This window comes from Impatiens glandulifera, chromosome 4 (genome assembly GCF_907164915.1).
Source record: "Impatiens glandulifera chromosome 4, dImpGla2.1, whole genome shotgun sequence".
NCBI lineage: Eukaryota > Viridiplantae > Streptophyta > Magnoliopsida > Ericales > Balsaminaceae > Impatiens > Impatiens glandulifera.
In genome coordinates this window covers 6,974,778-7,002,003 of record NC_061865.1, presented here as the reverse complement: position 1 = coordinate 7,002,003, position 27,226 = coordinate 6,974,778, and the positions used below count along the sequence as shown (strand labels likewise).

General features: G+C 27.4%; 2 protein-coding genes across 3 annotated transcripts; both read left to right on the top strand.

The window, feature by feature from the left end:
- Window positions 1–9,239: 9,239 nt before the first annotated feature.
- LOC124933442 (protein DETOXIFICATION 24-like) lies at window positions 9,240–14,343 on the top strand. The gene is made up of 6 exons (XM_047473844.1): window positions 9,240–9,695; window positions 12,283–12,824; window positions 13,015–13,101; window positions 13,355–13,411; window positions 13,499–13,943; window positions 14,114–14,343. Exons 1-6 carry the CDS (start codon window positions 9,441–9,443, stop codon window positions 14,168–14,170), a joined length of 1,443 nt encoding a protein of 480 aa, XP_047329800.1. The 5' UTR covers window positions 9,240–9,440; the 3' UTR covers window positions 14,171–14,343.
- Window positions 14,344–15,703: 1,360 nt separating this feature from the next.
- On the top strand, window positions 15,704–23,325 carry LOC124934188 (aladin-like). Of its 2 annotated transcripts, none has more exons than XM_047474680.1 (15): window positions 15,704–15,850; window positions 16,583–16,664; window positions 16,760–16,815; window positions 16,900–17,079; window positions 17,842–17,956; window positions 18,099–18,198; window positions 18,312–18,485; window positions 19,151–19,209; window positions 19,872–19,959; window positions 20,041–20,116; window positions 21,101–21,200; window positions 21,871–21,922; window positions 22,509–22,640; window positions 22,723–22,810; window positions 23,150–23,325. In XM_047474680.1, the coding sequence occupies exons 2-15, from the start codon at window positions 16,607–16,609 to the stop codon at window positions 23,210–23,212; spliced, it is 1,341 nt and encodes a 446-aa protein (XP_047330636.1). In that variant the 5' UTR covers window positions 15,704–15,850; window positions 16,583–16,606; the 3' UTR covers window positions 23,213–23,325. The 2 variants fall into 2 exon arrangements, with proteins under 2 accessions (XP_047330636.1, XP_047330637.1); XM_047474681.1 differs by having other exon boundaries at window positions 15,716–15,850; window positions 16,603–16,664.
- The last annotated feature ends 3,901 nt before the right edge of the window (window positions 23,326–27,226 follow it).

Here is a 27,226-nt window from a genome sequence, read left to right as displayed (position 1 = left end):
ACACCAAATTTGATAAACGCGGGACGTTTTAAAATTAATATAAGTTCAACTTTTTAACTAACTAATCTATATATATATAATGATGCTTAATTTTTAAAGTGTCCGGATTGTCGGGTCGAGAGTTGTGGTTAATTTGGATACTTGGGTCGGATTGTGGGTTGACCCGTTTTTAAATTTAAAACGGTTAAAAATAAAATTAAAAATGCTAGAGGTATGTTTCGAACTTGCAACCTAACAAAACAAATACAACTCTTTAACCAACTAGACTACAAAGACTTTATATTTTAAATTCAACACCAAATTTGATAAACGCGGGACGTTTTAAAATTAATATAAGTTCAACTTTTTAACTAACTAATCTATATATATATAATGATGCTTAATTTTTAAAGTGTCCGGATTGTCGGGTGGTCGAGAGTTGTGGTTAATTTGGATACTTGGGTCGGATTGTGGGTTGACCCGTTTTTAAATTTAAAACGGTTAAAAATAAAATTAAAAATGCTAGAGATATGTTTCGAACTTGCAACCTAACAAAACAAATACAACTCTTTAACCAACTAGGCTACAAAGACTTTATATTTTAAATTCAACAACAAAATTGATAAACGCGGAACGTTTTAATATTAATATAAGTTCAACTTTTTAACTAACTAATCTATATATATATAATGATGCTTAATTTTTAAAGTGTCGGGATTGCCGGGTCGAGAGCTGTGGTTAATTTGGATACTTGGGTCGGATTGTGGGTTGACCCGTTTTTAAATTTAAAACGGTTAAAAATAAAATTAAAAATGTTAGAGGTATGTTTCGAACTTGCAACCTAACAAAACAAGTAAAACTATTTAAACAACTAGGCTACAAAGACTTTATATTTTAAATTCAACACCAAATTTGATAAACGCGGGACGTTTTAATATTAATATAAGTTTAAACTAAATAATCTATATATATATAATGATGCTTAATTTTTAAAGTGTCCGGATTGCCGGGTCGAGAGCTGTGGTTAATTTGGATACTTGGGTCGGATTGTGGGTTGACCCGTTTTTAAATTTGATAAACACCAAATTTGATAAACGCGGGACGTTTTAATATTAATATAAGTTCAACTTTTTAACTAACTAATCTATATATATATATATATATATAATGATGCTTAATTTTTAAAGTGTCCGGATTGCCGGGTCGAGAGCTGTGGTTAATTTGGATACTTGGGTCGGATTGTGGGTTGAACCGTTTTTAAATTTAAAACGGTTAAAAATAAAATTAAAAATGCTAGAGGTATGTTTCGAACTTGCAACTTAACAAAACAAGTATAACTCTTTAACCAACTAGGCTACAAAGACTTTATCTATATATATATAATGATGCTTAATTTTTAAAGTGTCCGGATTGTCGGGTCGAGAGCTGTGGTTAATTTGGATACTTGGGTCGGATTGTGGGTTGACCCGTTTTTAAATTTAAAACGGTTAAAAATAAAATTAAAAATGTTAGAGGTATGTTTCGAACTTGCAACCTAACAAAACAAGTAAAACTATTTAACCAACTAGGCTACAAAGACTTTATATTTTAAATTCAACACCAAATTTGATAAACGCGGGACGTTTTAATATTAATATAAGTTCAACTTTTTAACTAACTAATCTATATATATATAATGATGCTTAATTTTTAAAGTGTCCGGATTGCCGGGTCGAGAGCTGTGGTTAATTTGGATATTTGGGTCGGATTGTGGGTTTGACCCGTTTTTAAATTTGATAAACACCAAATTTGATAAACGCGGGACGTTTTAATATTAATATAAGTTCAACTTTTTAACCAACTAATCTATATATATATAATGATGCTTAATTTTTAAAGTGTCCGGATTGCCGGGTCGAGAGCTGTGGTTAATTTGGATACTTGGGTCGGATTGTGGGTTGAACCGTTTTTAAATTTAAAACGGTTAAAAATAAAATTAAAAATACTAGAGGTATGTTTCGAACTTGCAACCTAACAAAAACAAGTACAACTCTTTAACCAACTAGGCTACAAAGATTTTATATTTTAAATTCAACACCAGGTTTGATAGACGCGGGACGTTTTAATATTAATAAAAGTTCAACTTTTTAAATAACTAATATATAATGATGTTGAGTAAATGGATACTTGGGTCGGATTGTGGGTTGACTCACCCATAAATTTAAAACGGTTAAAAATAAAATAAAAAATGTTATCCGTAATTATTTTCATGATTTTTATATTATTAGTCGTGCAAATGCACGGGCTAAATGCTAGTTTTGTTAATAACACCCAAATGATCACACAAGCTTGGGCTTAAATTGAGCCCAATCTTTTAAGTACCTCTCACCTGAAGATCATGAACAGACCTAACCTAAACAAAGAAAAAAATGGTTGAGTTGCTATTTAAGGCTATAAAGTTTATAGTTTTTATTAAATGATGCTCGAGTTTTGAATTGTGGCATGTGACGCTCGAATTATCACAATTTTAGTTATTTAAAACTTTTTTTAAATGAACAAAACATATATCTTCTTACATAAACGTTTTCTTTTCGTTTTCTTAATTAATTTACGAAATAAGAACTTTCCCCTTTTTTTAGTTTTTTCAACTATTCAAACACATTAAACAATTTGTAAGACATTCGAATTTTATTGAGTAGTTTAGAACACGTATATCTCAAACAAATTATTTAGTTTAAAACACAAATATGTCAAATTGGTAAACATATAAAAAGTTGTGTCGTTCTGAATTTTGTGAAAAATAACAAACTAAACTTATTTCTCTTCAAATTTTCTTTTGAATTGTGTCAAATCTTTATTAGTTAAAACTTGTTATATTTATATTTTATTAAAAATATAAAATTGTATATAATAATTTGTATTATAATTAAATGATATAATAATTTTTGTTAAAGTTATTAATTACATTTTTTATTTTATTTGTAGGGCTCCGAGGAGGGTGCATAGAGCGGCCTAAATCTTTTATATATGGCTTAAACAATTAACCTACTATATCTATTCCAATATTAAATTAATTAATTTAAATTTACTTTTTTACTAAATATTAATACTTTAACCAAATTTCATTCCAATGACTCACATATGTTAGAATTCCATACAATTTATATAATATAAAGGATAATCGTTTAAACATAACAACACAACACGCGAGTATTCACCTTGTCACTAAATACAAAGAGATTAACAATTGGGGAGCAATAATTAAAACATAAACAAAAAATATTCACCAACGAACAAATATAATATAAAATCAAATTTTAACGAACTCAATTGAGTTCATCCATCGCCATCAGTTTTCCATAAGAGATCTCTCCAATTGACATAATAATAGCGTTACGGAGTAAACGCATTAGTCGACTGCGATTATTGAACGTCATACGGTTCATTTCAATTCTAATAGTCCACCAAAAAATAATCGGGACGGGAACTCATCGACTCAATCTGATCGAGCTCGCAGTATCTATCTGGACATCCCAACAATCGACGACCACACATTCAATATAATCATATTCTAAAGTATATTACAAATCACAGTTACTCATTTACAATATAAAAGCAAGTGAAATGTCGTTTTTATCTTTTCACGACACATTCTACAACAACTAACCCTAATACACTATTTTTTTATGCATTTATCGTCCGTCAAGATCCCTCAATACATAACATTCCATCCAAAAATCGGACATTTTTTAATATAACTTAGAATCACATCACTCATCTCTTAGAAAATAAATAACCCAAATTTTAAGGACCCAAACCAAACTATAAGTTAAATTTGATTTTTACTTAAAATCATACTTTTTTTTTATTGAATTATAATTCTTGTTAGATGAACATGATATTTTTATTTTTATTAAAAATACCTTTTAATTTATTCATATTATAATTTGATTAACTTACACACTTATTTTCTAAAGTTAGAAATACAAATATGTTGTGGCAAGATATAGCTAGAGCATCCAAAATACATCATTTCACCTCACTGTTATCACATAATTCAATTTATTAATTAAATTATTAAATTATTTTTTATTTTAAATTATTACCTTTTATTTTATTATTTTATATTAATATAATTTAATTTATTTTACCCAAAAATATTATTACTTTCTTAAAATCACCTATTATTATTTTTTGAATAAAAAAATATACATATATTATATATATAATGATTATCTTAATTTTCGTGTATAAAATGTATTTTCTAGGCAGTGTAAATCATCACAATCAGCTCGGTTACTGTGACAAGTAAAATGTTTTGACATTATTTTATTCAATTAGGTTATGTCTTGTTCATAATATTTTATATATTCATAAAAAATAAAATGAACAAATATATAATATTCTTGATCATTAGACATTTAGACCTACAAATATATTTTATTTCAATTATTCATCTATAATATCAAATATAACTTCATTAGAATTACACAATATTACAATTTAAAATTGCATACCTTTTTTTTTAATGATTATCTGTTATCCATTTATTGAAATTAGCACTTTGATTTACTAAATCGATTCAATTCAATACCTCTTATCCATTTTGATATTGAAGAAAGCACTTTGATTTACTAAATCAATTCAATCAAATAATAATATTTAATGTGCAACTTTAATCCTAATAACCAAGCTATAGAGCTCATAAATATTTGGCATTTAGATTGTAAGAAAATTCAAAATTTTAAAATATCTATTGAGGCATGATATACTTATATCATTTTATAAAGATAAATATACTTCTATGTTTTGAGGGGTGATGTTATTTTATAAATTCATTTTATTGTCTTTCAAGATACAATAAAATTTTATACAGAATTATTGTGTTAAGCTAAATAGAATGCATTATCTATTTATAGTGATTAGAAATCATTTGTTCATTACATAAGGTTTGTTGAATAAATATAAATATTTTTAATATAATAAACTAGTGTGATTCTCATATCCATGTTATAAAATTTGAACTCTGATTTTAATAGAATCATTTACTTTACTGGAACTATTTTAGTGGATTAATTTTAATAGATAGATAAAATTATTTATTTGTATTGGATAAATCTATCTATTATTCGTATTAGGGATTGAGAATCTTATCTTAATTAAATGTACACATTATCCTATGTAATTAAAATTAAGTAATTACATAAATTAACTTAGATCTATAATGATCAAATGTTTATTTTGAATTAGACTATGTCTTTGGAATAGATTGTTCACATTTGACAATGATATAAATTAAAGTCATCATAATTATTCTTTTGCAGAATACATTAATTCTCGGCTATACGAGAGTTTGTATTCGAGCTCGTTAGACGATAAGTTTCGCTCAAGGTCATCTTGAGTAGATTTACGGGTTATGTACTAAACTCGAAGGAATTAATCGCACTTTGAAGAAGAAACGGGACTTTTTCAAATTTGTGAGCCAAAATATTTTATATAATGATCTTTAATTTTTATCATTAATAAATATTATTATTCTAGCAAAATAAAAATATTCTAACTGAAAATTGATATGTTTAAATATTATGACTTTTGTTTCCAAATATAAATGAATGAAACAATTAAATTGGTAAAATTAATTATAATAATAATGTCATGATTGTAATAAACTTGTAGGGTTGATTTCTTATAATAAAGTTGTTTCATTAAAAAAAATTAGTTTTTCTTTTAATATATAATTAATTATCTTTAATTCAAATAATCAGTTGTAAATTTTTATTTTAAAATAATATATAAATAACATTTATAAAACTAAAATAATTAAATAAAAATTTAGATATTAAATAGTTTGACAAATTTATAAAAACTAAAATTTAATAGAAAATTTTAACAATTAAATAATTTTTCATGGTGAGTTGTGAAGTAGAGTAAATCGAACAAACTAATTAAATGGAGTAAAAAATTCTTTACTAAATATTTTAACCGGATGTAAAAACTATAATTGTCTTGAAGGTTGGTAAGTAACTATTTATATATATATTACCATTAAGAAAACACAATAATTAAATAAAATCTTTAACTTAAATATCAGTTTTAACTATTTATTGAAAAAAAAAGAAAAAAATACCATATTTAAAACTTTAATGGTTTAACTATTCACAACAAAATATTTGTTGCATATGTCAAAATTATATATATTAATGAGAATAAAATCTAGGTAATATTTTTTTTCTATTTTTTTATGCAATGAACTAAGTAACCATTTATTTATAGAAAAATGTAAGACTTTATTTAAGCACGTGGTGGCTGGCCAACTGATTTATTTGGTCTAACTAAATATTATTAGAATTACAATTTGGAAAAATATTATAAAGATATCTTACTAGTCATATATATATAACATCTTGACTATTCACATAATTTGAAAATAAACAATGGACGGCATCCAAAACTTGTATAGGATAATAATACTCTTATTTGTGGAAAAATAAAAACTAACTCAAATTAATTATTATGAAAATTTTAGTCAAAATAAAAAAAAAAAAAATTATTTAAATTTATTATGCATTTATACATTTGTAAAACTAATAATTTATTTTAAATAGTAAGAGTCTTATTTTTAAGAATATTAATTATATATTATCATTATGTATATATATAAATAATTTTAAAAATATTAATAAATAAATAACACTAAAAAAGTTATAATTAAAATTTTTATTATATAAATTTATTTATTTGAATGATTAATAATTATTTTTTGAATTTGTAATTATAAATTCATTATATATATATATAATCATATAAAATTGTAAAATTTAAATAATTTATAAACTAGTAAATTTGTAAATTTTAATATCATAAATTTAAAATTATAAAAATTTAAGTAATTTAAAATTTTACCTAAAATTAGAATAGTTAGTTGCTTGTATAATATTGTTGTTTAATAATATATATAGAACTTAATTATACACTCAGTTTATATATTTTTATTTTACTTTTTTAGTAAATAAAAAAAATATTTTTTACATTTTCTTAATATTATATATATACTCTTTTTTGTTGTCTATTTTTGTTCATTATTTAATTTATTTATTATACAAGTTTATAAAATTTAATTTATTTATTTTAAAAATTATAAAATTAAAACATATATATAATATTATAATAATATTGTAAAATTTAGCATACATTTTTAATCTGTTTTTTTTTTATATTTTGTGTATTATGTGTTATACAAAAAATATAATTAATATTATATTATTTAAATAATAAATTAAAATAAAATGAAGAGTATATATACATATAATAAATTTATGATGTGAAATGAAGTAGTGGTATTTATTTTGAATAAATGAAAATTAGAGCTTGTTTGATGAATTGATTTTTTTGGTTTTTCCAGGATTTTATCCTAAAACTCAAATATCATTTCATCTATCATTTCAACTATCTAATTAATAATTTTATATATTTAAATATCAAAATTATTCTTTATTTAATTATATAAAATTAATTTATATTTAAAACTAAAAGATATTTTTGACTTTTTAACTTTAAAAACTATTTTTTTAAAAATTTCATCAAACAAGATTTTTTAGGACAAAACTCAAAAAAAACCCTAATAATAACCAAAGATCAAACAAGCCCTAGTCTCTACCACCCTATATTATAATAATTTTACATAAAAATATAAGGAAAAAAAATAGAATGAGTAAGTTAAAAAAATGATAATAAAAATTTAAAAAGATAAAGAGAGAATGAATTTTTTTTTTATTAAAAAGTGATAAAGAGAAGAAAAAAAACCTAGGAGAGGCAGGATTTTTTTTTTTTTTATATAAACTCAACAGAGTTGATTTTATTATTTTTTTTAATCAAAATTTTATGATCATATTTTATTTTCTAATCATTTAATTTACCTATTAAAATATCAAACATTTTAAAATATATTTTTATAAAATATAAATATAAATAATTATTATAATAATAATTTAAAATTTAAAAATTCAAATAAATTATTATTTTATCAAACAATATAAACAAAAACTCAAAATAATTGAACATCAATATTAGGAATGATAAGTTTGATTAAGCTTATACTCCAATTATTTGCATTAACTTATTTAGCTTATTCATTCAGTTTATTTAGTTAGAGGAGGAAAGAAGAAAAAAAAAATATTTAAATTTAAAATGTGTTTAATTATAATTTTTTTGTGTTAATTTATTATACAAAAATTAATGTAAAAAAAATATTACGAAAATGTTTATAAACGTTTAAATTAGACACGTCAAAAATTAAATAGATCGTTTTACAAATAATATAGTGCAATTTTTTTTTTTCTAAACTGAAATGATAGTACTGTGTGATTGGTTGTTGGGCTTACCTGTGGACAGAATTTGTCCATGGTTTATTATATTTTTGATTTTTACTTTTTTAATTGCTGAATTTATGGCTTGTTTGGATTAAATTTTTTTAAATAACTTTATTATTTTAAAAATAATAATTTTTTATAATTTTGAAAAGATGGAGATTATTTTAGTAAAATGACTTTTAAGATATTAATATATAACGATAAAATATAAAATATTTTAATATTTTAATTAATAAATTAAATAATATAATTAAAAAGTATGTAAAATAATGTTTAATTATTTTTATTTACTTAAATAATTCAAACCATCACCCTCTTAACTTGTCTTCACTCTTTTTCAAATATTATTGTGAGCTAGCTAACTACCTAATCTATTACAATGTTAATAAACTAATCTTACTTTCTTAAAAGTGAAAAAAAAATCATAAATGGAATTAATGATATTTGAGACTTGTTTGATCTTAATTTTTTTTTATTAAAAATTTAAAAATCACATCTTATTTATTTTAAAATTTTAATAATTCAATTTATCAAAAAAAAAATACTAAATTTTTTAATTTATCAACATAAATCCTAAGATGTCTTTAATTTATTTTTTAAAATTTTAAAATAATTTATAGTAATTTATTTAATTAAAAATTCAAATAATTTACCCCACCATGGTAGCTCAGTGAAATAGTCTACCTAAAAGCTAAAAAGTTACGATTTTTGAATAAAAAATGGAAGACCATGATTGTAGAGTTTCATGTTAGTTCTTATTTTCAAAAATAAAAATTCAAATCTCCACCTTTTCAAAATTATCATAAATAACATGGATTCAAACAAAGCCTAAATAACCCTATATCAAACAAGTCTTAAGAACCCATTCTCCATTGAATCATGACTGGTGGGTAATAACTTTTTAGTTCTCAACCCCCGTATCATTCACTCCTCCACACAAATAATTAATATTATTATATTTGAACTACATGACAATCGAATTATTCGAAAGATGACGAACAAATTAATTGAAAGTACACTCTTATATATATTTAGCTAATTAGCTACCACACAAGAAGGCAAAGTAAAAAAGTTCTCTTTATTTTCTCTCTTGTGTCAAAATTTTCATCAAAAATGGCGGAGGAAGAGAGTAGATTAGAAGAAAGATTGATAGTGAATGAAGAAGAAGGAGATGAAGATTTGAAGAAAAGGGTTTGGGAAGAGACAAAGAAGATATGGAGGGTTGCTTTTCCAGGGATCTTGGCTCGAGCAACTAATTTTGGTAATATTATTATCACTCAAGCAGTGATTGGTCATGTTAGTGCTCTTGATTTGGCGGCATTTGCTCTTGTTCAATCTCTTACTGTTCGTTTCGTTAATGGAATTGTTGTAAGTCTTCTTCAATCCTCTCCATCTTTATTGATTATTTGAAAAGTTTCATTTTTAGTTCAAATATCTTGAACCCAGTTTAGTACCGAGAGTTTTAAGAAAGTATGTAGTTAAAGAAAATCAATTTTAGGTTTGATTTTTATTTATAACGTACTTATATTGAATTAAAATTGTCAAATATTATTAATTTCGATCTTGAGCTGATTGTTTTCAAATAACTTAAGTTATAACAATAACTCAAATCCGAACATTAGGTTTTGAGAAAAAAAAAATTGGTAATATCTAGTGATAAAATAATTTTATTTTATTTTAAATAATAGATGTTTTAGTTAATAAATTAAATAATGTGATTAATAGAAGATTGAATAAAATGATATTGAATTATAATTTATTTCTAAAAAAAATCTGGTTTTTTTTAATTTATCTAAGTTTTGGGTAAAAAAAATTACTTAATATTTTAAAATTTAAGTGATCATTTCACTTTTTTAAATATATTTTTTTTCTAAAAGATAAGAGAGAAAATATTAAATAAAAGGTAGTTGGGTATTTAGATAAATAAAATGAGTGAGAAGATAGATAAAATAAAATGATAAAAATATTTGATTATGAGTAAAAGTGTATACCCAAAAACTCAATATCAAACAAGCTCCAAGTTGAACTAAAAATAATAAAAATATCTTGATTAAAGTGATGTAGCTTTGGAGAGAAAAAATGGTATGAGGGTTGTTGAAATTTGATGTGGGTAATTACTTTTTAACCAAATAGGAACATCATGTTTGATTTGTATGGGTTTTGTCAAAAAAAAATAAAATAATATATATATATATATATATATTAATTATTTATTTAATTTAATAATCAAAATATTAAATATTCTTATTTAATATTTATAAAATAAAAATATTATAATAATTTAAACAATTTAAAAATTCAAATATATATATAATTTTAAATAATAATAAGACAACATTAAACAAACATGTGATGTGAAATAAATGTGTAGCAGTATAATGAGTGATGACAACTTGTCCAGCCTAGAACCACTCGTTTAGTAGGTAGTTGGTTGGATATTTTTTCAGTACAATAAAAATAATAGTGATGGCTATTTTATAATATTCTACATGTGAAATTATTATTATTTTAAAATAAATTATTAATAACACAAAATATCGTATAGTCCATATAAGTTGAGAACAACGAATATAAAGGAAATAATTAACTACATTTATGGTAGGTTTGGTAATCATTCAATTAGAATTGAGAATATAATTTTAAATTTGGTAAAATATTTAATATTAAGATTTAGAATGAAATTAGAATTTGAATGAAATTTAAATTAATTTTATTTTATTTTTATCTCGAAAATGTAATTTTAATATTTTTTTATGATTTCAAATAAAGTAAGTTAATATTTTTGTTTTCTTAATGAGAATCGAATCCTAAATAAAATTTTTGACATTTAATATATCATAATAAGTTAATTAAATCAATATTTTAATAATATATATTTAAATTGTTTTATTATATTATTTTTTTAACATAAAATTTAGAATTAAATTATAAGTTTATAATTTTTTTTAAAATAAAAAATTAATTATAATTATAATTTAATGTCAATTTTAATTCTACTCATCCAACCACACTCTACACATATTTATTTTTAAATAACTATATATTAGTTGACATAGGTTATTTGGAGTTATTTAAATAAAAATACTAATTAATATATATATATATATATATATATAATTTTTATATAAAATATACAATATTTTAATTGACAGTATTTTAATTGACAGTTTAGATGATATTATGATATAATTGAGACATAAAACATGTGTTAATTGAGACTAGGGTTGTAAACGAATCGAATCGAAGCGAATATTACTGTATTCGATTCGTATTCGTGAAACTATTCGAATATTCGTATTCGTATTCGAAATTTTTTCGAATAATTAATGTGATTCGTATTCGATTTGAAATTGATATTCGTATTATTCGATTCGATTTTTTTTAAAACATATTTTATACAATTTATTCGAAAATTTGAAAATTAATTTTTTTATATAATATATAACAATATTCAATAAAATTATCTAATAAATAATAATGTTCAAATTACGATTTCAATATTTAACTCCCAATACAATATAATATATATATAATCGAATATTTAATCGAATATTAGCGAATACCGAATCGAATATCTTGATTTTGTATTCGTATTCGTTTATTAGTCGAATCGAATTGAATATTTTTATTCGAATTCGAATCACAAAATTACGAATACGAATATCAAAATTCGAATACGAATACCGAATCGAATCAAAAGTATTTGATTCATTTACAACCCTACTTGAGACATAAAAATGGATAAAGACATCATGTGTCCATACAGACTATAATGCCCCCAAAGTTTTTGTACATAGACTATTTTTTTCTTTCACTATAATAATTTTGTATATTAACCTAATAAAAGTAATTTAGTCTAGCTAGTTTAGATAAATATAATGGTAATATGTATCAATACATATTTACAAACCGCAGATCTTGGCAACAAGTTTGATGTTTATCATGATGAATGCAGTTGGGAATGTCAAGTGCAACAGAAACACTATGTGGGCAAGCATTCGGGGCAGGACAACACCACATGATGGGTATATATCTACAACGATCATGGATAGTAAACCTAATCACGGTCACAATCCTCCTTCCCATTTTCATCTTTGCGGGTCCTATCTTCGTCGCACTTGGACAAGAAAAAGAAATTGCCAACGTCTCGGAAATAATCTCATTATGGCTAATCCCCTTGTCATATTGTTTTGTGTTCTCTCTCACAATTCAAATGTACCTTCAAGCTCAACTCAAGAACATGATCGTTGCATGGCTCTCCGTTATTTCTTTTCTCGTTCAAATCTTCTTGTCATGGCTACTTGTCATTAAACTCGAGTTGGGGATCCCCGGAGCCATCGGGTCCCTTATTCTTTCCAACTTTTTTATTGTATTAGGCGAGTTTGTCTACCTTCTCTTCGGAGGTTGTCCTCTTTCATGGAAAGGTTTTACTTGGGATGCATTTTCTCAACTCTGGCCGGTCATTAAGCTCTCGGTCTCGTCTGGTGTTATGTTATGGTAAGACTAATATTTTGATGACCTTATTAATGTATGTCTTTGTACTCTACTAACTAAGCCATAAAATAAGTAACATAATCATTGATATTCTCCAATATGTTAATTAATTTATGGCCTAGTTGATGGTTACTTCTTTATTATTAATATTCTTCTTAGTGTTATTTCTTATGTATTTTAAAAAATTGTGCAGCTTAGAGCTTTGGTACAATTCAGTTTTGGTTCTTATAGCAGGCTATATGGAAAATGCAACTGTTGCTATATCTGCCTTCTCCATTTGGTAATTTAACTCTTTCACAATTCATTATTTATGATTCTCTCATAATTTTGTTAGTTTAACTAGATATTTAAATTGTGACATAAAGTTTATTGAATTTCTAAGTTGGGAGTTGGGACAAGTTTTAATGGGTTAAAGATCTTTATTTTAAGGCTAGAAGTTGTTCAAATTGAGATAAAGTGTTGAAAAAACTTGGTATATAAAGTAATAGATAACTTTATTAATATAAGACCCGGAATTTTATTGCATTGTGCAGCCTCAATGCAAGCGCTTGGGAGCTCATGATTTGTATCGGATTCCTTGGGGCCGCTTGGTAAGTGATATTTTACAAGTTTACAACAATTTTTTATGATAAGTAATGGATGAACTCTACCATAAATATATTGATTTTGATATATAGCGTGCGAATTGCTAATGAGCTAGGAAGGGGAAACGCGAAAGCAATAAGATTCTCGATAAAAGTGAATTTGGCTACTTCAATAGTATTTGGGCTTGTCTTCTTCACAATATGCCTAATTTTCGGTGACGAAATTGGATACTTATTCACAAGCGATCAAGATGTTGTAAATATGGTATCAGAGCTTTCGATTCTTCTTGCCTTGACAATGTTGTTGAATAGCATTCAACCCGTGTTGACTGGCATAGCAATTGGGGCTGGTTTGCAAAGTACCGTGGCTATTATTAACCTTGTGTGCTATTATGTTATTGGAATTCCAGTTGGTCTTTTACTTGGATATTTTACTAATCTTCAAGTTAAGGGAGTTTGGATTGGAATGGTTTGTGGTGTTGCCATGCAAATTATTTGCTTAAGCATCTTGATTTGGAGGACTAATTGGGATGACCAGGTAAAAAATGATCAATTTCACTATTTATACTTTATGTGACTATTTTACTTTAGTTGTTTATTAGATTATGCATGATTTCCATATTTGAATGTTTTTTTTATTTGTTACATTGATGCTAGAGTTAATAAAAGATATAAACTTATTATTTGTTGTGCCACATGTTTGTGTAGGTGGTAAAGGCATCCCAACGTCTCAATCGGTGGCTCAAACCTATTGATTTGTCATAAATTCTCGTCGAAGTTGTGTTGTGCTTGTTGTTTTTTTTTAATTAATCGACACCCTTAAAATTGTACGATACATTTGAATATGTCTACCGATTTTGACATTTTTAAAGCAGGATTTGAGCTATTGTAACAGTTGTATTTCTATAAAGGGTATCAATGTTGTCGATTATGTAATATCTTTTCGGAGTTATGTTATTTGACATTTGTTTCTTTAAAGGATATTTTAGTCAAAGGAAAAAATTATAAGTGTATTTTGTTTCTTAAATTTGTGTTAAACTTTGAAAATGATAAAAATATGATTATATTTTTATTAACAATTTAAAATTTTAACAAAGCAACTTAAGATTTGGCTAATATAAGACTCAAAATAAGGGATAACTAATCAAAATTGCAAAATCGAACATGTAACCAACTGTGTATGCTCAATCGAACACAACCAACTTCGGTTGAGTGGATGTTGATTCGCCTAAGGATTAATTGAAATTCGAAATACTAATTTAGATTAGATATTTTGGATTAGACTGAGTTTAAATTGGAACAAATCAAAATATAAATTTTAATTTATTTTTCTAGATTGTATTTTAAGACAATATTTTTTTTTTATCACTTAGGAATACTCATTTTTTTTTCTTCCATTTCATGGTAACTATTAAATTTTAATTAGTTAATTAAAATATTCAAAATTAACAAATTTTTAGTAAAAGTAAATAATTATAAATAAACAAAATTTATTACTAAAAATTTAACAATAATATTTTCTTATAATTAAGTGATTTATAAAATAAAATAAAATAAATTAAATTAGTAAAATAAATAAACATATTAAACATTAATTAGTAAAATAAAATAAATAAATTTATTAAGCAATAAATATAAAAATGTTAAATTGGATTATCAAAATCATACCCAATCAAATCCAATATATTAATTAATACAATGATTTGGATTACAGATCGGATAAACTCTTAGAATCGCATCGTTCTAACGCCTCTAGCTCCACTCCCAAAAGCAAAAGAATTCTATTCACCTAGAGTTTGTATTCTTTCAAGGTAAAATTGAAGAATTTAGATTCATACTCATCTTTAACTATTGTTTCCAAAATTAGGCATGATAACTTCATTTCTTATATATTGTAGGGTTATCTAAAAACAATATTATTTCATAAAAAATTGAATTATTTGCTATCAATATCACTCATATAATAATCCCACTAAAGTAACATAGTAATAAGAGTCGAGTTAGAGTTAAGAGACCAAAATGTCACGTATTCGATTATATCTGGAAGCGTTTCGAGTTTAAGCAAGATCATTGCAGTGGGGTTGTCATTCTAGCTCTCTTTTATTATAAAAATAATTCATATAATAATTCATATTTATTAAGTTTTTGAAAATAAAATGTTATAAATAAAAAACAATAGTATTTTAATATTATTATTATTATATAAAATACAAAATACAGGCCAAAATTAAAAATTCTAAAAGTTGAGGCCCGCAGACAATCGGCCCAAACGTGTAGCCCATTCTCTGTTTCTTTCTTCCTTTCTTCATCAAGTCGCGACGACGGTTTCCTCTTCTACAGACTCTCCAGTGGCAGAGCCACCGCCCACAGTTCTTACTCTTCTTCTCCAAGACTCCAGTTTTCGTCTTCCTCGGGTCATCATCTTCGAGTGCTGATTCTGTATTGGTAAGTTTCTTGTTTTTATGAGTTAAACTATAACTCCTAAATGGTTTATGCAAATGTTGAATTGTTAGTTTAATTAATTAGGTTAGTTTAATTAGATAGTTATGTTAGAGTGTTAGTTTAGGTTAAATTAGCTTAATTGTGATGTTAATATGTTAATTTGAGAATTATAATCTTCATTCCAATGTTTTAGAGCTTAATTCTCTACTACTTTTGTGTTTATTCAGTTGTTTAAGGTAGCTCCATCAGTTTACAGCATTGAGAGGGAAACAAACACTGCTTTTGACATAATAATTGAGTATAACATTCAAATATTTATGTAACTTTTGTGTGTTATATTTTCAAATAATCATACGAAATGAAATGTTGAAAATGATCAAGTTAGACTTTGCTTCTCCTTCTTTGTCTTTATCACTTTGTGTGTATAGTTAAGCTTCTCTATCTGGTCGGCGAGATTTAACAGACCTGTAATGATTTAACAGCCAAACCTCAGGCTGCCCCTTCGAACCTAGGTTGTTGCGGTCTTCAGTTAATTGCACAAGTATTGAAAGTGAGTGTGAGAGAGAGAGAGAGCTGGAGGAAAATGGGAAACAAAGAGAGGGGGTGAAAGAAATATTCAGAGAAGTAGAATAGGATAAAATAGTGATGAGTGATCATAATGATAAATGAGTGTGTTCGTTTAATTTTCACTATTATGTTACTGAGAACAAATGTTTATTTTTGTTTATAAATCAGACGAAAACCTATTTGAATAGGAAGATGCCGTCTTTCCCTCAGCCTGGCTCGGTAACCATATGTGAAATCAACCGTGATTTGAGTATGAAACTCTTGTCTACTCTCTTTTCTTTGATTTTCATTCTGGATTAACAGACAAACTAGATCCTAATGACTTTCAAATGACCTGAAATGCAGTTACGGCTGAAGCCCTTTCAGATGATCAAGCAAAGGAAACCTATGGAAAAATTCTTGTTAGTACTGTTTTTTTAACCTCCTCAAGTGGTTTTTAACACTTCTATTCACTGGAATGGAGTCTCATTTCTTGTCTATTATAGGGAATTGTATTTAGGCCCATCCCCTTTGGGACTGATCATCTGTTGCTGTCTAGTGCTGATCAGAGCTCAGAACAACAGTCCGATAGCCGAACTAAGGAGAAAGATGTAAATTCCGGTTGGTTGGCAGCACTGCCAATGACCCTGACCAAATCCTTCAAATATCTTTTCCAGCCCAATGACGTAAGTTATTTTCTTTGATTTGTTTGTCCTGTATTGGGTTATGTGATATTTTGCTTTTGTTTTTGTAATTGGGTTGTGCTAAGATACTTGATTGAACCTCAAAAAGTTCCTCACTCTTAATTTAGTATATGCTCATGCATTAGGAAACAATGGACAAACATGATTATTGATCACATTTGATTAAGGGAGCAGCAATATAATCAGACTCCTTACTCTTTAATAGTTAGTTAAATCATCCACCCATTAAATCTATTGCAATTTTCATCTCCCTCTCTCTATATTCCCATCATGGTTAACCACCTGAAATACATACTCCATTGTTCCTTTTCCTGTTATGACCGGTGCTGTCTAACGCAGTTTATTTGAGAATAGTTGGGACTTTTGGTCTCCATTGAACACATCTCTTACTGTGGATATGGAATTATAAGTTTATATGTTAGAGCTTTATTCTTGTAATAATGTTTAGTTCCGTTTAAAGGAATCAAATTTTAAATAAAAACTTCACTAGTAATGTTCAAATCAGGATAAAACTAAGGACAAAGTATTGGTCATTTTATGTTTTTTCAAATTTAAATGGCCTTTTTCATCAATCATCAACAATGACTCAATTTGAACAAATATTACATTCTGATTTGATCATTTTGTTAAATTTCAGTTCCATATATGTCTTTTTGTCCTTTAGTTTCCAAGTTAACATTCATTATTCATGAGTTTTGAAGGTTAGAGGACTTATGATGTGTTTCTTGTTCAACAAATGTGCAGGTTAAGTTATTGCCACAGGTTGATCTTCACGGAATAAGTTGGCATCAACACAAGCATATTTTAGCATTCATCTCAGGGCCAAATGATGTTACAGTCTGTGATTATGAGGATTCAGGTGAGGCTTTACTTTTACTGTTGAGTTATATATTTGTCTTTCTTGTATTTGAGCTCAAATTCCCCTAAAACTTTATCTTGTGTTCTTTTTCATCTAATTAATATCCTTGGAATCCATGGGCCTTGTTTTTTTCCATTGATAGAAGGAAAGGATCCATGCATTTTAACCAGTGAGTCCCAAAGAGGTGTGAAACTCATTCAATGGAGGCCAAATGATGGGAGAACACTATCTGTAGCATGCAAGCAAGTATCAGCATTTCAAAGATCTTCACTTTCTACTTGCACGACTTAAATAAACGAGCCTTTAGTTTTATTTTACCTGATCGGTTTATTTGTTTAAACAATTTGGTAAATAGAGGAGGAGTTTGCATCTGGACAGCTTCATATCCTGGGAACATTGCTTCCGTCAGATCTGGAGTTTCCTCTGGCACTCTGTCTAGGAGTACTGGAACGAGATGGACTGTGGTTGATTTTCTTCGAAGTCATGATGAAGAACAAATTACTGCACTCTCTTGGAGTCCTAGTGGAAGATATCCATATCATTGTTTGCTTATTATTATGCTTTATAAATTCTAGTGTACTATTAAGCTAAGTATTAGTCACAATAATGATAAGATTTCTTAACTGCGACTTGTTTAAGCATGACCTAGCAGGGATACTTCTTTCTGATTGATGTCAATAGAAATGAGTAAGAATGGAGGGGGAGAGCCTATTTGGTATGTTATTTTTTCACTTTGCCAAAAAAAAGTCATTTGCCAAAAAAAATCATCTAATTTGTATCTTGATCCAAAAATTGTCAAAAAATCACTTTTTTCATACTAAATTGCCAAAAAATAAATAATCATTTTCCCTTTTACTTTGTCAATTTTCAGATATGATTGTGATGATACAATTAAACTATCCAAAATACTACTTTCCAGATATCTACTTAATATCATTAGCTTGAAACATCCATTGATGTAACTGATGGAACAGTTGTTGATTATGATGGGTCAAGGCATGATATTGTTGAAAGACTGTATGTGCTGTTTGTTTTGTTAGCTTTGACGAATCATAAGTTAGTATATTTCATTATACTCAATATTTATTCCCTTAATATTGAATGTTGAAATGAAAAATCACCTGTTTCTTAAAGTTGGTGTTTGAATATATTCTATTTGGTGGTCATTTGTATAATTCCTTGACTTTCTCTTACATATTTGGCCTCTGGTTCATGTGAAAGCTCATCATTCACCATCTGGGATGTTGCTCAAGGTATGATGAATCATTTCTATAATGGTTGTGGTTTTGTTCAGTATCAATCTCAGATTTTCTGTTGTATACTGCTAGGAGAGTATTAGTAGGATAGGGTTAGTGGTATTTTTTTATAGACAAAGATAGATGGTAGAATTGTAAATACTGTGTACAGAAGGTATATAAATTGATAGATGATCTTGTATCACAAATCAGATGAATGTTGAATGAATCAAGAATCGGTTTATGTATTTTCATCCCTTGTTCTCTCTCAGCTTCTAACAATTTTCCTTTCCTACCTTAATTTTCCCTATTTCATTTCTGACATGTAAAATGTACTTCCCGTGGTTGGTTTTACATGCAGATAATCAATATCTCCTTCTATTGAGGCTTCTTTGTTCCTTCCTCCTTCAAAATAATCTCCCTTATTGGGCTTGTTTATAAAAAACCGCTAACTTTGATAGAGCTATATTTTATTGTTTACTTTTAAATGTTTCCTTTGTTGGTTCAATTATGGTTTCGTTTCATCTTTGAGAACCCCCCCTGTTAACATTCAAAGACACTTGTTATGCGCAAATCAACAACTGGAAATAAAATTTTACCATGTCCCATCTATAATAGTAAACCCTTTACCACCTTGTATAATATATTTTGATGCTTGCTTTTGTTCATGTAATTGACAGGGTTAGGCACACCCATTCGACGAGGATTAGGAGGCATATCAGTACTAAACTGGTCTCCAAGTGGAGATTATTTTTTCTCTGCTAAGTTGTATGTTCATCAATTTGCTTAGCCAATAAGTGTTCTGACTGCTTTCTGATCATAGCTCTAAAGGTGTCTGTCTTTCTGCAGTGACGGAACATTTTATCTTTGGGAAACAAACACATGGACATCACAACCATGGTCATTAAATAACGGCTTTGTCAAGGTTAGCTATTACTCAGAATTAGCTTCACTATGTTGGGATAATACATTAAGCCAAATATACTTTTTTCAAGGGATAAGAAGCATGTTCTAGGAAGCATATACACTTCATGGAGATAAAGTTGTGAAATACTTTGGAAGCCTAATAATTTTTTTGGGAGTTTTATTTTGAGAACGGCGAACCATTTTTTTAGGAAAAAAAAACAAGTCTTTACACAAAACAACAAAGAAATTGGAAACACAAACCGTTTCCAAGAAACCAAACAAAAAACAAATAAAAAATTTCGTTTTTGAACAAACAAACAACAAAAACTCTTCTTTCCTTTGATTACCTTCTCACATGGTTATTCTTCATAATATCACCACTTTCCAGTTTCCACCCCCCATTGCTTGCAAATGAGCCAATTTTTAAACGTGTTTGGAACACCTTTCCACTTTGTGATCTTCTTTATCAATACAGATTTTACCTTTTAATTTATTTTTCTACAAAGAGACTTGAATTTCTTACAACTTCTTGACGAAGGGAGAAGTCCCTGATTTGTGCACCTAAAACAAGTTCCAGTCTCAAATTAAGCTAAAAAAATTTAAACTACAATACCTAGCTTAATTCGGTAAGTTAATGTTAACTCGGTAGTATAGTATGAGCATACAAAAGATAACTTTTAACTCTTGAAAATGAATTAAATTACATCACTACAAGGATAAAATAGTCTATTAAGTAATTTTCCGACACTAGTTTCACATTTTATCAAATCAACTTGCATATTAAGTATTTCAAATTCAGTTATTTTTTCCTAATTGGCGTGTTTCATCCTTTCGAAACACAAATTTAGCTATTTTTTATTTGGTTTATTCAGCATTTATTTTCACACTTGTCTGAATCTTCCGGCGCCTTTAAAATTCTTAATTTACAGTTTTACAGTTTGATCAAATACACCTTTAGTTATCCTATTTGATGACTATATTTCGTTGTTGGAAATTTTGTCAGGGAAGCACATGGGATCCAGATGGACGCATGATACTTATTACCTTTTCTGAGTCCTCATCTTTAGGTGCCATCCATTTTTCTTCCAAGCCTCCATTGCTAGGTTTGCATTCTCTCCTTCTTTTCTAGACATGCAGACATTTATTGACTTGTGGCTTGTCTCAAGAGGGTTTCTTTACTCCATCTTTTTTAAAGGAAAGATTTCTTTATTCCATCTTCTTTATTATTCCATGAAGGTGGATTTCATCTTGGCCATATATCTATACCTTTTTTACCTTGCCTATCATTACTGTTGAAAAGACTTATTTCACCAACAGATTCTTGATTTGGTGACAACCTAAATTGTTCATGAGATGCGTACTGTGGTTGTGAGTTTGAGGAAAATGTTTAAATCTTTTGAGAATATTTCTAAAATTATTTGATTAGATTGTTCTAGGACTTCATTTGTTCTAGACTTGTTTATACTTATCATTATATAATGTATATATAGGTACTAAGTTTTCACAATAATCTAGTGTTTCATCTTCTATGTTAATTTTTGTCTAATTAATTTGATTATTAGGACTTCACTTAGCTTCAAATTGTCATGTTAAATTTATGAGTTGTAAAATGGATTTGAATTTTCCTTCTAGTTTTTTTATTGTGATAGTTTTTTCTAAATTGTTCAGATTTTCTTGAATTTGTTCCTATATATTCTTCATCCTTTCTTGTGTCTTTGAGCTACATGTAATTTTAGCCAATTATTGTTCTAATACAACTTTTACTTGTCTCAGAGGCGCATCTTTTACCTGTTGATTTACCGGATATTAAAACCCTGACAAACAGGTAATTTAATCTTCATTTATTTGCTGTTTCTATGTAATGATTAACATGCTTGAGAAGTTTAATTGTGTAAGAGCTGTATATTTAGCGTTAATAGATTACTGTTTTGAAACAGCAAAATCATCTAAAACCATGTCTTGCCTTATACTTACAATTTAATTGATTTGTAGAATATTTTGATCATTGATTCCAATTCATATTTAGCATGATTGACACATAGTCCCATTTGAAAACACTTTTAATTTTGTTTTTGTATACAAAATCCAGATGAGAAACAACCATTAAAATTTTGAATATGTGTCTGACTAATTTAGTTTCCAAACATAATCTCATTCGTATGTGTTAGTTTCCAAACCAGATGAGAAACAAGGACTAATGAATGGAAAAAGATGGTGTTTATTAACTTTATTATAAAGACTCAAATTATTTCAAAAAATTGGAATAACGAATATTGATGAAGTTATAATCTAAATTGAAGCGGAAGTTGTTATAGGTGATATATGTTTTAATCTACACGAGTCAAGTTTGATGCAGTTTGTACTACAATTTTGAAATGGTCTGATTATTGATTTTCTCCTTTAAATGACAGTATTGACAAAATCGCATGGGATGCTTCTGGTGAGCGATTGGCTGTGTCTTACAAAGACGTGAACAAGATATACAAGGGTCTTATTGCCATTTATGATGTTAAGAGAACTCCATTTATTTCTGCGTCGTTAATGTAAGTTATTCTCCCTTATATGGACATTTTACTAATTTAAACAAGCCATTACATAATTGTTTTTTTTTTGTTGTTAATCCAGTGGATTCATTCGAGGACCAGGAGACAACCCACAACCAATAACATTCTCATTTCACGACAAGTTCAAACAAGGACCGTTACTCTCTGTTGTGAGTTCCTCGCTCTTATATATCCTTGTGTACTTGACTACTTGCTATTAAAAATATTTACTTTTTTTTAATTGAACAAAAAATGATAGTATTATTAGTATTATTTTGTATAATCAAAATTGAAATAAACAATTGATTAGGCCTAGTTCAATTAAGAAAGTGGTTGTGCTAATGTATTTGGCTAATCAAATACTATGAACTAATGACAAAGTGATTTGATTGGTTGATATGATAAGGTAAAACGAACATAATATTTATCGCCTCTCAATTATTATCTTCTCTGATTGATTGTATTTTTATTACAAATCTTACCTTAAAAAATCAACTGTTTTTTTGCAGTGCTGGAGCAGTGGTTTTTGCTGTACTTATCCTCTCTTGTTTCGTTCACATAATCTTCCTTAAGAATGGTTATTTTGTTATGGAAGGATTTTTGCATAGTGTGATTGAATGAATATTTGGAATGAACAACATTAGTTTTCATCGATATGATATAAAATTTCGGTGTCTTATCTTTTTGGTTACTGTAACGATATGATGAGCTTAGAATGCTCAATGTTTTTTTTTATCTATTATAGATTTGGAGCAATTTTCAGAAGTGTTTATCTATAAATTGGAGTCTTGGGGTTTGTTTGGTTCAATCTTTAAAACTCTTCATCTCCATTGTCCTGAAAAATCCATTTCTTCTTTCTTTTTCTTTTGGTAAGTATTAATCCTACTCTAGGTTGTACATTATAACCCAATTAATCATCTTAGACCCAATTCTTGGGGTGGTCATATTATGCTAACATTTGAGATAAGAGCCTTAAGGAAGATTAATTAGATGATAATAAATTTTCAAATTTTTTATTTAGTTGGAAAGGGTATTGTATATAGGTGTTATGTTAAGTTTGATTTAGAGTAAAAATATTCTTGTTTATTAGATCAAATGTAGTGCTAGATTGTTCTGAGAATAAAGTGGTTTTATAAAAAGGGATTAGGAGTCTTAGGTAGGCCTGACAAAAGTGCCCCCCAAGGGGTTGGGTACTCGGGAACCAAACCGACTTGTTTGGATAATTAGTTTGTTTTTCGGTTTCGTATAATTATGGGTTGGTTTCTAGTCGAAACTTATTGGTTTTGGTTTCGGGTACCGGAAAATCTCCGAATCTATTTTAATTTTTAATAATATAATTTTAATATTTTAGACATAATTTTTTATATTTTAAATATTTTTACAATATTAATTTTAAAAAATTTAATAATAACAAATATTATAAATAATTATTTTTTATTTACTAAAATGATTATTTAATTTATCCTAATTAACTCAAACGAGTGAAAAATTATATTTAATAAGTTGAAAATTCTAAATTTATATATATATATATAATTTATAAAACAAATGTGTTCTTATAAAATTCAATTATAATAATATATCGGTTCATCCCAATATTTGTCGTAGCTCGTCTTTAAGTGGATTATGCGGAAAATTGGATGAAATGGCCCTAATAAGATGTCTAATTCCAAAAAAGGCCCACGGTTGATAAAATTGGCAAAAATGACCTTTTTGTCCTGTGAAAAGTCTGTAATACCCTTCGCGTGCCTGTTTTACCGCTCAATTACGAAAAATGTATTTCTCGCATTTGGTATTTCTCACATTTGGTGCTCAATTACGAGAAATGTATTTCTCGCATTTGGTGCTCAATTACGAGAAATGTATTTCTCGCATTTGGTGCTCAATTATGAGAAATGTATTTCTTGCATTTGGTATTTCTCGCCTTTGATATTTCTCGCATTTGGTAAATATTCTCCGGCCACGAACCATAAATTTAGGGTTCTCATATAAATACTCTAAAATCCAACAAAATGGATTCGCTGAAAGAAAAAACGTCATCTACTTGAGGTAACTCAATCCCTTCTAGTCCACTCAAATGCTCCCAAAATATATTGGGGCGATGTCATATCCACCGCTTCCTACCTTATTTACCGTATGCCATCACACATTCTTCAATTCCAAAGTCCAATTGAAACTTTCTACAAATTCTTTCCCGATTCCAAAATCGCATCCAAATACACTATCGCAAAGAGTTTTGGATGTACCTCTCTTGTCCACATTCATAACCACAATCGGGACAAGCTCGACCCTCGAGCCACGAAATGCATTTTTTTAGGATATTCACCAAATCAGAAAGGGTACAAATGTTACTATCCTCGCTCAAAAAAGACTTTATACTCTATGGATGTCTCAATCTTTGAAGATCAACCCTTCTACCACCATGTTGAGGAGAATCACAACAATTTTCAACATGATGGTCCTCTCGAAGATATTATCTCTAATACATTCGTACATATACCTGAATCAATACTTAGAAATATCATCTTCAATCGAAGTCACATCCGAACTCACAACCACTTCTTCACCAATCTCATATTCCCTCTCTCTAATAATTCTACATGGTATTAGAGCAGGTTTTTTCCATCTTGAAGAAACTTGTTCATAATTTTCTGCTGTCTCCTCCAACGATAGAAATATCCATTGGAGGAGAACTCAAATTATTATATTATCTCATATTTTCTAAGTATTTGTTTATCTCTATTTTATCACCCACTATGTTAAACAGATCGACAAATTTCTTCCAACATTTCATTTGTCCAAAACTTATCACTTTTCACTTCAAAAGTTGGAAGAGCTAAGAGCCAAGAGGCAAGAGTCAAGTGCCAAGAGCCAAGAGCCACTACTCTGAGGCAACATCCTCTCCACTCTCATAGCTACCCAAGGTTTTTCCTATTAGGTGGCTAACATTCTAATCAAAGCTCTTCCCAAATCGATTTGAGGAAGTTTTTGGCAAGTTGGGCAATCTCAACATCTATTACCCAACTTGAGGGGGAGTGTTGAATTATTTCTTCATCTTGGATTAGATGCAATTTTGCTTACACTCAACATGTACTTTGTTTACACTCAACTTGATGAGTGTTGTCAGTCTTTACCTTTAATTACACTTAATATCTTTTAAATATCTGAAATTTTCATATAAATTTAAACTCATTATTTAAATTATATTTTTTCTCTCAAAATTCTTCAAACATAAATACTCTTTAATATTAAAGTAACAAATTTAAATGTCGAGACTATGCCCACATAAAGAGTAAGGAAATAATTTCTCCCTTCATCTCTCTCCCCCACCAAAAACATTTCAGAGAGAATTACGGCTAAAAGGGCAAAGAGAGCTTAGGATCGAATTTAAAAGGAAATAATTTTGATTCTCCAGTAGGATGAGTTTATAAGAAAAATGCTCTCCCAAAACTTGAATAGAGGTCTATCTTCAACCTCTCAAACATATTAAATACTATTATAAAATTTATATAATAAAAAATAACTTTATATTAAATATATTATCTTTTATTTTTAAGGATAATAAATAATTTTTTACAATAATTTTTCTAACGAAAATTTAATTTTTTAAAAATAAATATTTATTATTAACAAAATAAAATAAAATTATTTAAAAAATCATATAAATATATATATGTATTATAAAGTAATTATATAATTAATATAAATAAGTAAGGTAAAGAAACTGAAGTTTTACAACAAATTCATCAAATTTATTAATTGTTTTTCAATTTTTACAAAATTCGCATAGATAAATACATAAATATTATGTATCTTAATATATTCCTTCACCCGAAATAATTCTCGGGTTACACGTCTCAATTTCCACTATAAAAAATAAAATAAAATTTAACAAGAATATGTTACTACATAAAACAAGCAACTCACACCCGAAGAAATATTTTTAATCGAACCTAACCAAACTTGGAATTTCAATTATCACAAATCAAATCCTCCATACACAATTCCTACATTAACAACTAACTTCACCATAAAAGAAGTATCCACGATTATGATCAATTACGATTTTTATCAGTCCTGGATATTAACAATTTATAATTTACTACTATAAGAAAAATCATTGTTTCTTATCATGTCGGAACTAAAAAACGAAAACTCATCATCATCGGTGCTCTCGATAAAGTTCAATTAATCAATTCCAGCAGAGAATCAATCACACAAACACCGCAAATCACTCTCAAATCAAAACTACAATCGACTATTGAAGTCTAGAAACAAATCAAACTAAGAAAGAACAAGAGAGAAGAATATGGCTGCAAACAAAGGTACCCTGCTTCGGGCGAAATTTTGGGTCGATAGAAGCTAAATCTTGGAACGGAGCTTCTTCAATATTGTTGCCATGCTTCTTGTGGTGATTTTGATAGATAGCATTATTCGAATGGTAAACTACATCTCCGTATATCTGAAATTTCAGTTGCATCATGTCCGAATATGAGCTCTGTTTTTTCATTTAAAAACGTGTTTTGGGGATGATACACGATAAACGATCAGTTTCAGTTTTGACTTGTGTAGGATTATAGTTAAGT

What these genes read in the sequence shown, in the direction of transcription:
- LOC124933442 (XM_047473844.1), top strand. Translation starts at nt 9,441, where the DNA reads ATGGCGGAGGAAGAGAGTAGATTAGAAGAAAGATTGATAGTGAATGAA. An exon ending in TCGTCTGGTGTTATGTTATG is followed by an intron (nt 12,825 to 13,014) that starts GTAAGACTAATA and finishes AAAATTGTGCAG; the next exon opens with CTTAGAGCTTTGGTACAATT. An exon ending in ATATCTGCCTTCTCCATTTG is followed by an intron (nt 13,102 to 13,354) that starts GTAATTTAACTC and finishes TGCATTGTGCAG; the next exon opens with CCTCAATGCAAGCGCTTGGG.
- LOC124934188 (XM_047474680.1), top strand. Translation starts at nt 16,607, where the DNA reads ATGCCGTCTTTCCCTCAGCCTGGCTCGGTAACCATATGTGAAATCAAC. An exon ending in ATCTTTTCCAGCCCAATGAC is followed by an intron (nt 17,080 to 17,841) that starts GTAAGTTATTTT and finishes ACAAATGTGCAG; the next exon opens with GTTAAGTTATTGCCACAGGT. An exon ending in TATTTTTTCTCTGCTAAGTT is followed by an intron (nt 19,960 to 20,040) that starts GTATGTTCATCA and finishes GTCTTTCTGCAG; the next exon opens with TGACGGAACATTTTATCTTT.